The sequence below is a fragment of the Malaya genurostris genome, chromosome 2 (genome assembly GCF_030247185.1).
Source record: "Malaya genurostris strain Urasoe2022 chromosome 2, Malgen_1.1, whole genome shotgun sequence".
NCBI classification, from domain to species: domain Eukaryota; kingdom Metazoa; phylum Arthropoda; class Insecta; order Diptera; family Culicidae; genus Malaya; species Malaya genurostris.
This window is the reverse complement of record NC_080571.1, coordinates 288,541,425-288,561,561: the sequence shown is the minus strand read 5'-3', so window position 1 is coordinate 288,561,561 and position 20,137 is coordinate 288,541,425. Positions and strand designations below refer to the sequence as shown.

The following is a 20,137-nucleotide window of genomic DNA, read 5'->3' as shown; positions in this document are numbered from 1 at the left end:
CGTTGCTAAATGCCGCCTTGTGTCACCTTCACTTGAGCAGCGTGCCCATCTCGACGGTTTTCTGCGTTGACAACTTGGGATACCTCAAAATAAATGCGTTTCATAACTGAAGGTTGCAGCTTTCGAACAATATAAAACATTTCGAGCGAAAATATAATTTTTTGCTCGAGACCAAAAGCGGCCTCTATTATTGTGAAATGCTAAAATTTTGCTGTTCGAAAGTTAATATATATCCATAGATGTTCAATTTGAACTAGAATACTGAATATATTTCCCTAAGTCAATCAACAGCAATTATGATGAATGTGCCATCTGTCAAAAGCTTTGTCAAAACACAACGCACCGCAAATAGGGGGCGTCAAACGAAAGTTATACTTACCACCAACTTGTCACTCTTCGAAAGAAAATTATCACCAGTTTCAGTTATGCACATAAATTTATTACAGGTAATTTTTAACTTACATTGATACAGTTATCTACAGATGAATCAGAATAGCATTCTTGAACATTATTATGTTGAAAAATTTTGCTTTTATCTTATAGCTACATTGACTGTCGGTAAAAGTTAGAACAACTTTAAAGAAGTGTGAAGAAAATTTGTGCGAACGAATTTGATGTCGCTTAGCCACACGAAACTTAGCTGTGAGGAGCGTACGAAGTGAAACATGACCTCACACGATCGTTCCGACTTAATTTACCAAAATGATTGCGATGATATTTAAATTAACCATTTACCTAGGTTGAATCGTTTCGTTAGAATAGCGAACGATGGAGAGATTTATTTCGATTCGGAATTTATTCCAAGCCAACTGGCAAACGTTCGTTCGAACTTACTATTGCTCGTTTTCTGTCGCTTCGTGTAATCAAAGTAGCCCCTAGCCTTTAACTCGCTACTGAATGCGTGCTTTCTACTGGGGTTTAGCTCGTGGACTGATCAATTTATCACAGACACGTGTATGTACACATCGTACATTGACCTCCGTACGAACTTTTGCTTTTGTGAAATTTGATGCACTCTAACGAAAAAAGGTCATCAGTTCGATAGTATTTCTAGCAACATGTAAGAAAGCTAATTGTACTTATTTTCTATGGTTAAAAAAATCAACTTTTTGCTCTGTTGATTCCCGGTCGAAAATCAATGAATCCGTTTCCCGGGCCCACAACGGGGAAAGTAATTAAACGACTTCTTGGGGGGTGAAAACGTGACTACCGCGTGATTTTTTCGACCAGCCGATTCTGAAAACTCGCGGATCGTTCGGCGTTACTTAAATTTAATTATTAACAAAACTCCTCGTATTTTACTTTCAGAAGTTTCACGGTTCACGATGGTTAAAAATTAAAATTCGGTTTCCGGTTACCGATGACTGACGAAGCAGCGAATCTGTCTCCGATACAGGATGTAGAATAAATAAATCAGTTTCGAACCAAAACTGTCAGACTATGATAAATCGTTGTCCACTGTCCTGTCCGTGGAAATGACTTCCGATCGGAACTTAAAAGAGCGAAAAAAATCGACCACCGCAAGCTCCGGACTACGGGGCCCGATGTTTGATGGGCGGTGCCACAAACGCCTGCAGACTGAAGTACCGCTGGGTGTCGTTGGTCGTGACACTGGTCACGTGGTGAAACTGACAGGGCTGTGAGATTTGTGACTTTGGCGGCAGGATGATGGGTTTGGTGCTCTTCTTGGACTTTCGCTTCCGGCCCGGAACCGAGAGGGCAATATTTTCCGGATTGCTGATCAGCTCTTCGACGCGAACCCACATTTCGCGGGCCGCCTGGTTCGTGTCGAAACTGAATCCGATTACCTTACGATGGTCTACCGACGAAAGAGAAAGAACGGTGAGTGTGGTGTGGTACAATCGAACACAAAAACTCTGCAACTCACCTGCCGAGAGACACATGGTGTGGAAGGCAGCCGCTGCCACTTTGTAGTCGGACAAATTATCGATGGTGTCCTTCCAAAGCGCAAAACAGGTGCCCCGTTCGGCCAGGACGAAACTAACTCGGGGAGTGCACCGGGACCGGGTGCAGCCTTTGTCGTGAAGCAAAACAGGGATGCCAGTGTACACGAGGCGCCAATCTTCTTTGCCGATGCTTTCGTACAGGTTGGCCAACGAAGTGCTGACGTAGACCTGCGGGAAATAGAAAACGAAAAATAAAACAGTTACGCATTAATTCAGTTATTCTATTACACCACTTAAACTCTAATCAAATTCCAATTCATTTCACATCCCGACAACATCGATCAAGCGACACTTGGTTGATTCCGGAGTTCGATATGAATCACCTGTGTCTCACCGTGACTGCATAGCAAAGCAGATATTTGCTGTGAACCTCGAGACACTCCGGGGGCGGTTCAATAGCAGTATAAATCCCCCTCATGCATACGAAAGCAGTCCCGCGTACAAATCTTATAAACTTTTGCCATTTGTTCGCAAAGCAAAAGAAAAAAGAAATACTCGACTAGCAGGCGGTGCCACGTGTGACTTGTCAAAGATGGGACGGAGCAGTGCATTTTTCGCCTTGTCGTTGAATCAAACTCACATTTGCCGCAACCGCCGTCGGTCGGTCGGTCGTCGTCTCAGCCGTCGTGTGATTTCAACAACCGGCATCATAGGTAGGAAGAAGTTTTGCACTATTCTGTACTTTAATAGAGAATGGCAAACATTGTTCTATCCGGCGCTGCCGGAGTCCACCGAGATACATATCTAGTGCGGGAAGAACTCGGTGACTTTTGTGATGTGATGTGATCGTCGTTTTTAATTAGGGGCCGTCCGTCGTCCACGACGAAACGCCTGGAATCTGTGGAATGACGCCACCGAGACACGTGCAACTGCTCGGGTACTTCGCCTCTAGAGACGGACGGATATCACCGTTTGACGGAACTAGTAATCACCTTGATTGGCTGATTTGCAGTAATAATGTTCACATTTATTTACTCTTGGAACATCTCGTAGGATTACACTGAAATGTGTTTTTTTATTTCATGTTTACAGTATACGGTTCGATAGAAGGTATGATTAATTGATTGCGTATAATTATAGTGATTTGTTTATTAAACCGTCGTGACTCAGTTCGACGAATTCAGTTCATAAAGTCAAAGAAAATTCCTTTCCACAGTGTTAGATATTCAAATTTTATTCGATATACCGATAGTATTAGACTACAACAACAGAATTTTTTTTCTCAACATATGCTACTTAGCCATTGTAGACCAGCTGGCGCACCTTCTTGCGAGCGTTCCTCATTAAATTCCGTACAGACTTCTTGGCGACCAGTTTTGACACTTTTTTCCAATCTTTTTCGAACTGTTGAATGGTTTCGGCTGCCGAGACATGTTTCCTAAGAAGGGCCTTCGTGAATGCCCAAAATTCGTCAATTGGTCGAAGTTGTGGATTTAGTGGATTCATGTCTTCTGGGATGAAAGTGACATTTTTGGTAGTATACCATTCTACCGTTGATTCCGAGTAGTGCCTAGAAGCAAGATCTGGCCAGAAGACAACAGGATCCTTGTGGCTTCGAATCATGGGTAGAAGATTTTTTTTAAATAACTGTTTATTGGAATATGAGTTAAAATTAAATTATTAAGATTTATATTGGGTGTTCAGCCACAAGTGGTGACTTTTCAGCCCTATTATATATATGATTTGGTTGTTACCATGACGACATCATTTGCTTCCGCAATTTTGAGATTTTTGTGTAGGGAAAATTCTAAACCTACTTGTATTGCGTAATGGGGAAAAGGAACTTATATACTAACTTACTAACTAATACAGAGAGCGAATCGATTCAATTGAAGATTGCATCGATTTTTGTCGGAATTTGCTTATAATATTATGTGACATTACATCTAATGGTTCAATATTTGTGAGGAACACCGGCTCGTACGGGTAGCAATTCAGAGTTACAATTCTGATAGCTAACCTGAAGAGTACGATGAGCTAAATAATTTTGATTCATTTTGATCAAATAAATAGGAAACTGGAAATCAGACATTTTTGCTATTAAACCTTTGTGCCAAACACTGTCGAATGCTTTTTCTATGTCTAGAAGAGCAACTCCAGTGGATAACCCAGAAGATTTATTTGCGTTTATCATGTTCGTTACTCTGACAAGTTGATGAGAAATCCAAACTGCTCGGGTAAAAGAATTGAATTCTCATTTATATGAGACATCATTCTCAACAAGATAATTTTTTCGAAAAGTTTACTGATAGAAGAAAGTAAGCTAATTGGTCGATAACTTGATGTTTCTGCTGGTTTTTTATCAGGTTTGAGGATAGGAATTACTTTAGCGTTTCTCCATCTTTTTAGTAAGCTAATGAAAAACACTTGTTGGAAATTTTTACCAGAAGTCTCAAGGCAACATCGGGAAGATTTTTAATAAGAATTTTAAAAATTCCATCATTACCAGGAGCCTTCATGTTTTTAAGTTTCCTAATAATTGATTTAATTTCATCAAAATTCGTCTCAATAATGTCATCTTGTGATAACACTTTGGTTGAAATATGATCATATTTCAGTGAGACTTCATTTTCAATAAAACTCACAACGTTCAAATTAAAATTGTGGACACTCTCGAACTGCTGAGCAAGTTTTTGAGCTTTTTCGCCATTTGTAAGAAGTATTTGATTTCCTTCCTTGAGAGCAGGAATTGGTTTCTGAGGTTTCTTAAGAACCTTAGAAAGTTTCCAGAATGGTTTAGAATATGGTTTAATTTGTTCAACTTCTTTAGCGAAATTTTCATTTCGCAAAAAAGTAAATCTATGTTTAATTTCTTTTTGTAAATCCTTAACTACATTTTTCATAGCAGGATCACGAGAACGTTGATATTGTCGTCGACGAACATTCTTCAACCGAATGAGCAGTTGAAGATTGTCATCGATGATAGGAGAATTTAATTTAGTTTGAGCTTTGGGAACTGAAAGATTTCTAGATTCGATAATGTAATGATTCAAATTATCACATGATTTTCAATGTGAGATCTGTAATCCAACCAATTAGCTCTATGATAGTTGAATATAGAACTAATTGGATTAATTATAGCTTCGTTGGAAAGTCTGAATGTTACTGGAAGATGATCTGAGTCAAAGTCAGCATGTGTAATCGGTTCACTACAAATGTGACTTTGATCTGTTAGAACCAGATCAATTGTAGACGGGTTTTTTACGGAAGAGAAACAAGTCGGATTACTGGGATGAAGAACTGTGAAGTAACCAGCAGAGAGTTGATTATGAAGTATTTTACCATTACTGTTATTTTGCCTACAATTCCACTGGACATGCTTAACATTTAAGTCCCCTATTACGAAAAATTTCGGTCGATATCTTGTGAGTTTTTTCACATCGCCTTTAAAGAAATTTAATTTTTCGCCGGTGCATTGGAATGGCAAATATGCTCCAGCGATTAAATAAATTCCAAGAATGGTTTCAACTTCCATTCCCAAGCTTTCAATAACTTTAGTATTGAAAGAAGGTAAAATTCGATGCTTAATTTGACGTTGGACAAAAATGGCAACTCCATCACCCATTCCAGTAAACCTGTCAAATCGATGAACCACATAATGTGGATTACTTTTCAATTTGACATTTGGTTTAAGAAAAGTTTCTGAACAATGACAATATGAATTTGGTGAACTTTGAGAAAATTATAAAATTCATCTTCGCTCGATTTCAAAGATCGAGCATTCCAATTTAAAATATCCAAATAATTATTTAACATCACTGTTAAATTTTAAATTCATTATAATATTATTTGCAAATTGCCATCCGATTTGAAATGTTTCAAAAAGTGATGAAGTCGAATTCATTCGGATGTCAGTTATATCGCCTAAATCGACTTCATTTAAAGAAGCGAATGGAATTGAAGGAACATTTGTAGGTAGACTGCCATTAGAAGAAGACGATATGGCCGATCTACCTATTAATAAATTGTTTTCGTTAGAAGATGAACTGCAAGGCGTTCCTGTGTTTTGATTATTTACATTAGAAGAATTAAGTGATAGATTTCTACCTGTTATACTAGCATAACTGACTTTAGAAGAAGATGATGACGAGGTCGATCTACTTCTCAATAAATTGTTTTCGTTAGAAGACGAATTGGCAGGCGTACCTGTTTTTTGTTTTAAATTCGAAGAAATAAGTGCCTTAGAAGAATTAGGCGTGGCATTTGTAACGGTTTTTTGATTTTCAGGTATGTTCTGTAAATTTAAGATCGTTGATTTGACTTGTTGTCTAAGCGAACGAGCGTTTAAAATTTTTTCCCTGACAGGACATTTCAAATAATTGGATTTATGATTTCCATCGCAATTTGAGCATGAAAATTTATCAGTGGTTTCATTCATTGGACAAACGTCTTTCGAATGAGATTTACCACAATTCAAACACGACGACATTGCGTTAAGTTTGCAATACGATTATGCCGTTTATAATGTTCCCAATGAATTTTAATGTGGGAAATGAAACGTACTTTTTCTAAAGTCTTCAAATTTTTAACATCACTGGTTAAGTGATGTAGAAGTACCTTCCGTTCTTTTTTTTTCATAAGTATTACTTGGGAAGGGGCAAAACCAAGCAATTCTTTTAGTTCATTTTTAATTTCATCAGTACTTTGATCATTTGATAAGCCTTTCAAGACAGCCTTGAAGGGTCTGTCTGATTTTATATCATATGAATAAAATTTATGAAGTTTCTCGGACAAATATCGAATAAGACGTTCATAATCTTCCAATCCATCAACCAAGACTCGACATTCTCCTCTTCGTCCGATTTGAAATGAGACTTTTACTTCCGGGAGAAAAGTAGAAAGCTCAGTACGGAATGCTTTGAAGTCGGAAATCATCACCGTCACTGGTGGCATAGATTGTTGTTTCTTCCCAGAACGACAAGCGTCCATTTTGGGAATTTTTGAAGAATTTTCTTCTATGTTGCTACAATCGGATTCAGGAAGTATCTCGTAAATATTGTTAGACGGCATTAGAATCAACGGAAGGGAATTCCGTCCGTTGTCTTTTATTTTTACATTCAGTTTCTATAAGATCGTGAATGTTATTAGAAAAATGTTGAATAACGGATTGTGATTTATTCCGTATTGAATTATTTTTAGTCTTAGGCTTGCTTCCTTTCCGGTTGGACGCAGATATTTTTAAAATGAATGAAATTTTAAATTAAATTAACTAGGCTAAATTATTCTTCGATTAGACTCCTAGTTTGGAAAAGTCTTGATAAAGACTGATTTTGTGGTAGTTTGAAGAATAGTTCTTTGAATAGCTAGCCTTAAAAAAGGCTGATTAATTTCTTAGTCACTCTAATATCACTCTTTATATCACTTAGTCACTCTGATATCACTCTTTGTATAGCCTTGAGAAAGGCTGGCTGATTGTTAGTCTTTAAAAAGACTGTTAGTGATTCAGGTAGCCTGGAAAAAGACTGAAGCCTTGAATCAATGAAACTCTAGGTAGCCAGAAAGAAATTCCAGGAGCCAAGAGCTATACGTGTGCGGTGCGTACGACTGTTCAACACCGACTGTCATGGGTAGGAGTCGTTTTTGTAAACATTCTTTGATGTATATTTCGCTATTCATTGAGCAGTGGTGATGAAGGGTTTCGAAATGTTATCGCAGCTACAAATTGCTTGCCAGACCATAGCTTTCTTACCAAATTTTCCGACTTCAATCGATGTCTCGGACTGGTTTAACACTTGCCCTCCTCGCACCGTATAATATTGTGGCCCCGGCAAGGATTTGTAATCGAGTTTTACGTAGGTTTCGTCGTCCATGATTATGCAGTTTAAACTTCCAGCAAGAATCGTATTGTACAGCTTTCGAACCCTCGGCCTGATCGATGCTTCTTGTTTCGGACTACGTTTTGGTTGTTTATGCTTCTTATAGGTTCGAAGATTCTAACGTTCTTTAGCACGAAGAACATTTGACTTCGAAGTGCCCACTTTTTTGGCCACATCCCGAACTGAATCCTCCTTCTTTTTAAATAAAGAAAACTGAGTTAAACTAAACATTCTAAAATACCGCAGTTCGATAGTGAGTCCAATTACTACCAGCATCAATTATGACTTGACATCTCAGAAGCATACTTTCCCCTTAATTTCCGGCGTATTCGAGTGAAGGCGCCTTCCCATTGAGTTATTATAGTATTCTGGTCAGAGCTCTGACTGGACATAGCAAACTCAATTATCGCATGGCTACTATTCAGCGTGCTGAGTATTATTCGTGTGATTTGTGTGAATGCGATTACGGTACTTCCTATTATCGTATATGTAACTATCCCGCATTGTCGCATTGGGCCCCTTTTATCCTTCCCTTCCCATCAGGAAAATGATGCGAAGTTGGTACGCATCGGTACTTGCTGGTACGGAAGAAGAAGAAAAGCAAGGCACAAATCTCCTAAAATCTAGCGGAACGTACGGATTTCTGATTCCAGATTCGGTAGTTTTTTTTTGACGAAAACTTGTGGTAATCATTAGAAATAACCGATGTTTCGGTACATGAATTTCATTTTACTAAAATTTTGAATAGTTGGTGAGTACGATAAAAATCATACTGTCCGTATGATCTCTATATGGTATGGTAATTGTTTTCCAATTACTGAACTTCTGTAAACACTGATTGTCGTGAAAACTAGCTGTCAAACAGTAATTCAAATTTTCAGTAAATGTAATCTTGAGGGACGTCGAATGGATTGGGGTACCGATGCACATGTTTTCAAAACATTAGAACTACTAAAAGCTATCTTTTACTTATACGCAGAAAGTAACTTAATATCACTCTGTCCACTTGCTATATTTTCCGAAATTTCAGTAGAATATCGTTTCGCCGTTCGTTTTCCTTCTAGTATTCCCAAAAGATAGAAACTTCTATAACTCCCATATGAGATGAATGATGAAGTTGAGATTATTAAGGTACCAATTTATAACTTTTCCGGATATAATTCTTGCAATTGTTTGATAAAACGTTCTCTACTGTTGAATGTTAAATAATTGCGCTTAAAACATCTGAATTCATGTGACCGGATTGACTTTGTAGCACAATCATAGAAGCACAGAAATATCCATCGACATAAAAAAATCGGTTTTTGCTTCAGCTGAAACACGTCATTGCTTCCAGTTGTTTAAATATTGTGTGTTACAAAAGTATCGCAAATAATTTTGAAGGAAACTCTCGGTCAAATTACGCAAACAGCAATATACTAACGACATCGCTTGAATTTCACTATATAAATGCGATATTTTTTTCCAGATTCAGTAGTAACTTGTCGAGTTCAACCGATCCAAAATCAAGCAAAATGAAGTTCGCCCTTGTTCTTGCGATGCTGTTGGCCGTAGCCTGTGCCTTACCTACTCCCGATGAAGATCCTACTGTTAAGCAGTTAGCCGCCCAAAACGCCATCAATAATGACCCCGAGATTGTCCATGGTTGGTTGGATACATTAAAAAATTTTATAGAAACACTTCGTGCCAAGAATGCTGTCGAGGTTGACATCGAAGCAAGAAAACAGCATCCGACCGTGGAAGGTCGACCGATCTAACCTTATCCACGGGCGTTGTACTTGAATAAATTCCAAAAACTGAAAATAAATAATAATAGAGCTGTTGTACCAATTAATAGTGTCTCCATGTTATTTTGCGGAATGCTAGAGAGAATATGCTGAACACGTAAAAATTCTTTTAAAGTTCCTGTCTGACCCAGTCTTGATACGAGACGATGTTCGACCCCAGTATATACAAAGTCACCGCGATGTGCGGAATAGCAGTGCCGGAACTGTGCCAGACGAAACAAGTTTAAAGATCCCTTTTCGGTACATAGTTCCTAATAGTTATGTCTCCTATTCGAGTTAAATTCACCGGTTTAGGATGAGTGTGATATATTGAAACTCCCACCAACCGTATCAAGTTAATTCGAACTGGAAACGAATTCCAGGCATAACTTGAAACCACCTAATGACCAATTGTCTATTTCAGGCTCTCTCAGTCAATTTGCAATCAGCTTTACAATTTCCCGTCACCAACAAAGGATCGATTCCGGGTTGGTTCGACTGAGTACAACGTATTTACTTTTGTTTTTTTTTTTGTTGTAAGAAGTGTAAATTGACGGCTTAGTCGCATCATTCGTTGCCCAGGGAATTAGTGTCAGAAAATATCTTAGCAAGAATGTTTGAAGAGGCTGTGTGACATTGACAAAATAAAGACGTTATTACACCAATTGGTGGATTAATAATAGGTTTTTGTTTATATATATATATATATATATATATATATATATATATATATATATATATATATATATATATATATATATATATATATATATATATATATATATATATATATATATATATATATATATATATATATATATATATATATATATATATATATATATATATATATATAATAGCGGCAAAAGTGTGTGTGGACCGAGCAACAAATGATTTTTTTTGTTTCAAAAAGACGAAGAACAATCCTGCGGGAAAGTAGAGAAAAACTGGAAAATTGGTTCGTTTGGAATTGGAAATTTTTCACTCAACGCATGCTAGATCTCCGATAATTGTTTGGCGTGTATGGAGTTGTGAAATGCTAGCTGACTGTAGAGCAAGATATGAATACACCCAAACCTCCGTTCACGAACACTTTTTATCAACATCGTTTCCCAACAGCTACTCATCAATCCCGTTCCGAAAATACCCATATTGTTACGAGTTTTAAGCAATATCAAAAAACCGGAAGCCACCATCTTGGATTTTGAAACGAGCGCAAACTTCATTTTCTTGCACTTACTCTTCACATCCATTTCGAAAACAGCCTTATGATAGGCGGTTTCCACTTTCATTACACAAAACTTTTCGGTATTAAAAATGCCTTACTCTTCACTATACGGGGCCAGGGGTCAATTAAAAGTTTCATAAATAGCCGCGTAACCTTTTTTCGACATAATTTTGAACATTAATAACTCAGTCGTTTGTTGATGGATTGATATAATTTATCAACCAATCGATTCAGAAACTTTTAACTTAAACATGTATGGCAACGTCGTTTCGGTATTTCAATAGCATACTGTTGAAAAAATGGTTAGAATTGACCTATGTTTTCATCCACCAATCCCAGCTGACCAAATTGACGTCATTTTCTTGTTCGGCATAGGAGGCTTTGCGACAGGCATAAAAACACCGCATCATTCTGCGTAGTTCGAAGAGGAATCTATAAATATATGCTGCAAATCATTTCTTGGTTTCAGTTGATGCTTGACTGTGAATGAAACAAGTAGCTCGTCCAGTTAGGTGATGACTAGATTGTACATGCGTTCGCTCGTTGGATTGTCGCTTTTGCTAACTCTTCACTGTACGAGGCTGGGTGTCAGTTTAAAAAAATGCAAAAATAACCGCGTAATCTTTTTCTATCATAATTTTGAACGCTTAGAATTCAGTCATTTGTTGATGAATTTATATAATTTAACTACCAATCGATTCGGAAACAGTTAACTTAAACCTTTGCGGTAACGTCATTCAAGTATATAAATTGCATATCATTCAAAGATTGGATTGAATTGACCTATGTTTTCACAAGCCAATGACAGTCGCAGTGAATGATGTCAAACTCTCGTCCGATTTGCGCAGTATGAACTATAGCACAAAAGGAAATCTATAAATATATGGCCGAATACATTTCTGCTTTAGTTTACCCATGGCTTGCTTATCTTGATTCTCCGGTAACTAGCAGGCCTACTTAGAACTATCGGAGATAGATTTTTCGAACCTAATTTGAAGCGCTTGTATCTCTGTGATTTATTGATAAATTTCCCTCATTTAACTTAATTTGAAAAAAGTTTGAAAATGTTTTAATTCGTCAACGGGTAGTTTGCATACTGAAATCTCCATTTACATACGAACAACGCGGTGGCGCGCAAATAGATTCAGTATAAAGTTGTGTTATGATGATAATCATAGATAATTCTTTTTCATTAAATGTGGCTAAATACAAAGAACAATATCTCAGCATAATCCCCCAGACCCTATTATTATACCAAACAATTATCGTGTAACAGTTCGCTTTCACATCTCATCCAAGTCAGTCGATAAAACAAAATCGGACAGAAGAAACCAAGTACAGTATTGTGTAGTGAACAATAGAACGACCTCGAAATGAGTGAACCAAACGAACAAAAGCTACCGCCGACACGAAAGAATACAATTGTTGTTGACTTCAGGCAGTGCAAATTCGACCTTCGATACGAGAACTTGAAGGTTTGCTTTAGGAGCAAATGCATCTTGACATTAAACGTGTGCATTTACTTCAATGCAATAAGACGAATAAAGTTGTTTACATCTAGTTTTATAAAGAATTAGATGCAATTCAATTCGCTAAAGAGAATAACAATGTGCACTATGTGGAGCACGAGAACATTAAGTACAACATTCCAGTATATATGGATGATAGTGCTATAGAAGTGCGTGTGCATGATCTACCCTCATGCGTCCCCGATCCTTATATTCGCGCAACTATGTCCCAATACGGAGATATTCTCTCTATCGAAAAAGAAAAGTGGAATTTTTTCCCCGGTATTCTAAATGGCGTACGTTGTTACGCATGCGCTTGAGGAGGCCTATACCTTCTTATGTAACATTCGGTCAGGATACAAGAATACCGTGCAAATCACTTGTTACCTATGACAATCAGATGGCCACATGTCAATATTGCCAAAAAGCTGTTCGCTACGGTAAGCCATGTGATAAACTGGACAAGGAGACAACTACACCAAAGGACAACGGTGCTTCCTTCACACCAACCCCAAGCAACCCCAGTACACCTGTGACAGTCACCAACAACAGGGAAGTGTCCCCTTCAACGAAACCATCCAACGTAACCCCTATAGAACAAAGTACACCAGCTGCAGTTAACAGCTTACCATCCAACCAACCGGTAACTGCAACCAATGTACAACAAAGCGCATCTACAACAACTCTCAACGAGCCCAAATCTACGATCAACAAGAAAAACGAAAATAAAACGGAAATCACACACAACACCGACGATGAAGCAATGGATGATGAGATAAACCGCGGACGAAGTGACCCCCGATCCTCGTTGGGTGGAAATGGAAACTCATCTCCCCCTAGAAAAAGGGTGACACGAGATCCAATAGCAAAAAAAAAAATAATTAAGTAACACAAATGTAAGCCAATCGGCCACGTAAAGCTTTTACGCAAAAAGGCCAGAATAAAAATTTAATTATAAAAAAAACATTTGACTTCGAAGTGCCCACTTTTTTGGCCACATCCCGAACTGAAACCTCCTTCTTTTGCTCGAACGCCTTCAGTATACGTTTATCGGACTTTTTTTTCGACCCGTTTTCGGTTTATCCCCAAAGGTGTTATCCTCACCGAACTTCCTGATTGCGTTTCGCACGGCATTTTCACTTACTCCTTCCAGTTTTGCTATCTTTCTCAGTGACAGTCCGCGTTCTGTGCACCATTTGAACACAATTTTTCGACGTTGTTCTGCTGAAAGTCCACGCATTTCGAAACAAACTAATGAAAACGAATAAACAACTGCACAAGTGGTTAGAGAAGAGTGTAAACAACAGGACGCAGTCATAAAAATTGACAGATTCTGAACCATTGCGAAATGGCAGCGGTTTTTGGTTGCGTCCATACTTTTTGGGACAGTCTTTAGTACCAAGGATTTGCCATAAAAATTTTAAACGTCTCCAGTCTACAATGAAGCCCTAACATGCAATGACAAACAACAAGTCGTAGGGGACAGCTTTCGTAAATTTGCGGAATCAATTCAAAGTATTCATCTTGGTCATCTCTACTCCACCCTTCATCCCATAAGTCGAAACCAGTAGTCTGGGAGAGATCTACAATCTCTGTTCAATGCATTGACTCAAATGATGAGATGGCGATCGGTGCATTTGCTTAATTTTTGCATAACAAAAGCTTTTAACATGTTCACAATAATTTTTGACGATAGGTCTTCTTCGGGTCGAGTATAATGTGTTGAATATGAATTTGTTAAAAAAAATTAGAGGGTTGTATTCAAGACACGACCGAGCACAATAACATTAAAAATGAAATGTTTCTAGGGTTCCCATAATAAATACGAAAATAAAGATGATAATGATGATGATACACTAAACTAAAAACTTATTCAATTGACTAATTACAAACTTGCTCTAGTTTAAGCGTTTAGATTGTTAGCGAATGATAAAATTGACAATTAGATTCTTTCTTGATAATTGATTCTATTCAATTTTGATCCCTTTCCACAATTTTTTACATTATTAAGTTTTTGAATAACGTCCTTTAACTAGAAGTCAATTATGATGAGTTCAAAGTTACTCGAAAGCTCAATTTTAGATACAAACAACCTAAAGATTTGATACTGAGCAAAAAAAACTATTTTACATATATATACGGAATGGATACGCAACAAAATTCCGAAGTTTTGTGCATATTGTAACTTTATATTATTAACACATGAATGAACATTGTTACACAGTTACAACGCGTGTAGCCACAAGCCGCTTATTGTTTTGAATCAAATAATAATTAAACCGAAACTGGCGGTTACCCAAATTCTACGAGGGTTCCTATTCAAACGATACATATAAAATCACAGGTAAATACTATATGATATTGCATCTAATTGTACTGTATATGTGAGCCTGTGGAACTCATTTATACTACTAAACCGAGAAGGCCGCTTTTAGATAAGTTTCAGAATTTAATTTTGAATCTTTTGAAGCGTTTAATTCCTGATGGGACAACAACTTGTACAGTCACATTGTCACGTTTTGTTCGTATGGGACTGGAGATTTAAGTATGCAAACCGATCCGTTGACAAATTAAAGCATTTTTAAACTTACAATATTGAAGCTTTGGAATCATTTTAATTAGGAAAATCCATTAACAAATCATCGAGGAACAAGCGCTGCAAATTAGATTCGAAAAATCTATCGCCGATAATTCTAAATTGGCCTGATAGTTACCAGAGAACCAAAATAAAATACTCAATTCAAACCAATTTTTCAATGGTATGCAATTGAAATATTCAAATGACGTTGTCTCATAAGTTTAAGTTAAATGTTTCCAAATCGATTGGTTGTTGCATTATATAAATCCATCAACAAATGACTGAGTTATAAGCGTTCAAAATTATGACAGAAAAATTTTACGCGATTAGTTTTGCATGTTTTAAATTGACACCCAGCCTCAGGAAAAAACAACCAAAAATTTGCTTAATACATGAGATATTTCAAAAGAATCGGTAACCATGCTGATTCGGTTCTTCAATAGCTAGATGATATATAAGATACTCAAGCGAACACGGTGTTGCACAGACAGCAGGAAATTTCACCAACACATAATGCAAAAGCGACAATCCAGCAAAAGTACGCATATGTAATCCAGTCATCAGCTCACTGGACGAGCTACTTGTTTCATTCATAGTCAAACATCAACTAGACAAAGAAATATTGTGCAGCCTATATTTATAGACTTCTCTTCATACTACGCAGAATGATGCGGTGTTTTTATGCATGACGCAAAGCCTCCTATGCCGAACAAGAAGTTGACGTCATTTTGTACAACAGGGATTGGTAGATGAAAACTTAGGTCGATTCCAACCATGTTTTCAATAGTATGCTATTGAAATACTGAAAAGACGTCGTCATGCATGTTTAAGTTAAAAGTTTCCGAATCGATTGGTTGTTAAATTATAACAATCCATCAACAAATGACCGAGTTATTAACGTTCAAAATTATGACACAAAAAGGTTACGCGACTATTTTTGAAACTTTTAATTGACACCCGGCCCCATATAGTGAACAGTAAGGCATTTTTAATGCCAAAAAATAATTCCAGTCGAGACGAAGTTCAACGGGTCAGCTAGTCTGATATGTAACTGTCCCGCATCGGTGCAACTACGTATCCGGGTGTTTGGTTCTCTATACATGGTTGAATATGTGAATGGGGGAGCTGAAATTGAAGAATATTCTATCGTTTCTGTGGTTCCCAATGTGGTGGGGAGCAATAGCCAGAGGGGTTCATCGTTCTTCCTGGAGAGACCTTAAAAAGGTTTTAGCAGATTATTTGGCATCACTTGTACGGTGCCGAATTTACTTCTGCTCGTACATACAGCGAATCGTTCTGCATTCTTCCGGGAGTGCGAAATGGTGTTGCTTTCATAATATCTCTCATTCCTGAAGCATCTCTCTTGTTTTGTGCAGTTCTCTCGCCTCACCCACCACACAATTTCTTTCCTCGTTCCTTCGACTATATCGATTCCCAGGTCCCTGCAACAAAGGTACCGGAAACAGTGGTCTAAAACTCCGGTACCAGAATTACAGTGTGAAGTGTGAAAAGTTTAAGAAGTGGCGTCGTAAAAATTCTTCTAAATTTTGCCCGACTCCACAGTAATATGAGAAAGTCACCACCAGGTGATGGAAATAGGTTTGGAAAAAGTTAACACTTTCGTCTATTGATATCATTTCGTCTGGTGCAAGACAAATACAAAATCCGTATTAGGCCGACCCGACCGATCCGAATCCGAATTTTTCAAAATGTCTCTCGAAAACAGAAAGGTTTGCGTTATGACGCTCGTACAATTCTATAGCAATATATAGGGTAAGGGCTCCCTATTTCATCTCGTTTGAAAGGACGTTATCTTAAAACCCTGTTTTAGCCACGATTTTTTCATATTTCTGCCTAATTCGCTTTGCTCCACATTGGGAATTGATTCACATTCCTTGGAAATTAAAATAATATTATAAAATCAGTTAAAACACTTCTAATATGTTCACTACTTTGCTCCTACTTTTATTTCAAAGAATTTGTATTCATCCTATCGTTGGTCCTTTATTCATCCTATTAATGAGCAATGGCGACAGCAATCAAAGCAAAACATTCCACTATTACACTATCATGTTAAAAATGTCAAAATTCTTCTTAAAAAAGGGCCTAATGCCATCTATGAGACAACACACGATATTTTTAGAAACAGTTTGGAATCATTTCGACGTTTAAAATTTTTTGGATCGTTTTGAATTTAAAATTTTACTGTGCAGTTGATTTAGAGAACTTAAAAAAAAAACAAAAAAAAACAATTGTTACTATTTAGGCATTAGCCCTTCTAAAAACAAAATGCAGAACCAGAGATGCCATTTATACAGATTTATCTGTATTGTATAGAATTTGGCGTTTTCATACTGATTTAAATCAGATTACAGATTTTTTACGGATTTTCTAAATTTAATACAGATTTGTAAAGGTAAAAAGTTAGACTTTTCTCTCTGAGTATTTGTTAGTATTTGATTGCAGTACTTCTTTAAAAGTTTATTAATCAACAGACAAATCACATGTTAAAATGGAAATCTTTTGTGCAAATATTTGACGATGAACACTGATAAACATATATATTAAAATTTTAAACCAATTTGAGCTGATTCATTTTATTAGTGAAAACAGATAGAGCACATACATATTTTCTATGAAAATATCTGGCATCTCTGTGCACAGCTGATGAAACACACACACTTAACAGTATTATAGTGACGTATAACGGAAAGAAACCAGTGCTACTATATTTGCCACAATGGTTATTTGAATAGTATTTAACACGCTCTATTTGGTAATATTAAAATCCGAAACAGTTTTATTGATATATAAATATCAACAATATAATTACACTAATGTCACGGATACCAACAAAATACTTGTTGATGATAATTTGAAGAAGGAAAACCAATTTTTTTTTGTAACATTATGAGAAAACTTGGCAACTTTGCGAAACCAAATGAGATGAAAACAAAGCGCAAATAAGTGAACTAAGTGAAAAACTTTCATCTCATATTCTTTTCGGATAATTTTTGAAGTTTTTAATCGTTAATTAAACAAGTGGCAAGTGAACATTACTAATTATGAAGTCATCCAGCATTCAATTAGTAGTGTGATTGTGCGAAATAGTGATCATGTTTTTAGACGATTCGATTAGTAGATATTCAGAAACATGACGAACTATAAATCTTGAGACGAAAATGTGTCCTAAATTGAAAAGTGAGTTTGTTTTAAATGAAAAAAAAAACGATCACCGAAGAATTTAAAGCCATTTCTTCCAATGAGAAAGTGTGACAACATCTTGAATAATCATTTTAAAACATTCTACAATTTGGTTCAGGTACGTTGTAATATATTATTGATGTTCAAAGTAATGAGGTAAAGGGATGAGATGGAAAAAGGAGCTCAGATGAAATAGGGAGCCGTAACCCTACGACTGATTGAATTGTTTAATTTGAACCATTTATCTGATCTGGTTTACTAATGTAAATTATGAAATTGATTTCGGCACACCAGATACATGAAACTGCCAATTAAAGAAATATGGTACAATCATCAAATTTTGAGAATGAAATGAGAATACTGCGGAGAGGCAAATGCTAACGTTTCTATTGAAATCCCAAATTGAATTGAGTGCCGTCACTTCAAACCAACCAAGCTGGTGGTCTAATTAAAATTCCGAGCCTTTGGTACCTTTGTTCACGCTAATAATCCGCTACATTCCATCATGTATTTGAAAATGAATGGAGAATTGTCGCGCTCGGCACAATTCGGTTGGATGTATAATTGATGCCGGCTGAGCATCCTGAGCTGATGTGAATATTCAAGAGTAAATCGAATCACGCGAATCACACACGAACCAGTATTCCGGAAAGCATTAATTTTATCTTTTGTTTTGATCCCCACCCACCACGCATCGAAGATCCGTCATTCGCGTGATTCACGGACGATTCTCGGTAATCGTAATACTGCTATCACAAAGCCATAAAATCCTGCCTGGCAACGTCAGGCAATGTCATTTCCGCCACTTACCTCCGTGCCCAGACCGCTGAAGAAGCTTTCCACTTGGGCTCGCTCGAAATCCGTAATCATGCCATTATCCAGACTGATCAGATCGTGCTTGCCGTAGTCCAGTTCGGAGTCGTCTTCGTTGATGTAGCTTCCGTTCATGGCCGATATTTGATGTTGCGTTTGTTGTTGTTGTTGTTGTTGTTGTTGCGACTGTTGCTGCTGCTGTTGACGCTGATTGTGATGCAGATGATGGTGATGATGATGGTGGTGATGATGATGGTGGCTGCTGCCGCTCGAACTACTTCCGCTGCTAATCTGGCTGGGAATTGACTGCGATTCGGCGTCCAGAGACCACTCCTGAATTACTTCGCAGATCTCCGATGCGGATCCATCGGAACTGTCCGATTTGCTCGATGTGGACGGGGCACTGTTATCACTGGCCGATTCCATCCGGTGACGGTGCCGGTGTGCCATCTGAAAACAAAGAAAACCAAGAGTAAACAGTTTTAGAAGGTTTTCGCCATCGGAGGATTGCGGTTTTTTATTGGTTTTCTACGCGGATACTGACGTGTTTGGGTGGAGGCAGAAGCTTTCTCATAATCAAACGTGATTTTATGTACTGGAACTAATGGTAACCTAGGCACAGCCTACCGCGATTAGCAAAAAGACGACCTTTCTTGATTTGATAACGAAACCCGACTGGCGGTGGTTGAAAATTCCGACCAAGATAAGACTGACATCGGTCGAGAGGTGCGAGGGAGGTGAGAATGCATCGTTCGGTTTGCGCTATTTTCAGTGCGTGTTTTGCCGGGAAGTGATGTTATCTTATCTTTTTCGTTTTGGTGAGTAATGCGCAAAATGTGGGTATCCTTTTCCGATATCTTCCGCTTCCAGCGTAATAATTGTAAACAATTTAGTTTGTATCAGGGAGGTTGGAAATTCACACAGAGAACAACCAATTGAATTTTCGATATCTAGTTAATAAGACCAATACCCAGTCTGTCAACAATTGTCGGCTCCGAGCAAAGCAAAGCACATTGACACTACAATTCATGACATACTATTCAACTACTACTCAAAACCATTACCTAGAATTTCAACTCAACCCCATTGTCTGTGTACGTAAGCGTAAATGAAGCCACGCTGTTTGCAACGATAAGATAACGGCATTGATAGAATATCGTCGTTCTGAATTGTTCGCATTGTTGAGCATTCCTGCAAACGAAAGATAATCGAGCCTCTACTAGCTACTTCAGTACAAGCACTTTTGGAAAATGCCAA

General features: G+C 37.5%; 1 protein-coding gene across 1 annotated transcript; it reads right to left on the bottom strand.

The window, feature by feature from the left end:
• Nucleotides 1–291: 291 nt before the first annotated feature.
• Nucleotides 292–19,677, bottom strand: LOC131430474 (uncharacterized). Its single transcript, XM_058595490.1, has 4 exons — nt 19,425–19,677; nt 18,878–19,330; nt 1,889–2,135; nt 292–1,819 (listed from the first exon to the last, which is right to left on the bottom strand). The coding sequence occupies exons 1-4, from the start codon at nt 19,452–19,454 to the stop codon at nt 1,533–1,535; spliced, it is 1,017 nt and encodes a 338-aa protein (XP_058451473.1). The 5' UTR covers nt 19,455–19,677; the 3' UTR covers nt 292–1,532.
• Nucleotides 19,678–20,137: the final 460 nt, after the last annotated feature.

Bases quoted from the DNA above. Each gene is read 5' to 3' on its own strand.
- LOC131430474 (XM_058595490.1), bottom strand. From the start codon at position 19,454: ATGAGAAAGCTTCTGCCTCCACCCAAACAC. The intron at 19,331-19,424 runs GTCAGTATCCGC...CTTTGTTTTCAG, and splicing joins TTCTGCCTCCACCCAAACAC to ATGGCACACCGGCACCGTCA. The intron at 2,136-18,877 runs GTAAGTGGCGGA...TATTTCCCGCAG, and splicing joins TCAGCGGTCTGGGCACGGAG to GTCTACGTCAGCACTTCGTT.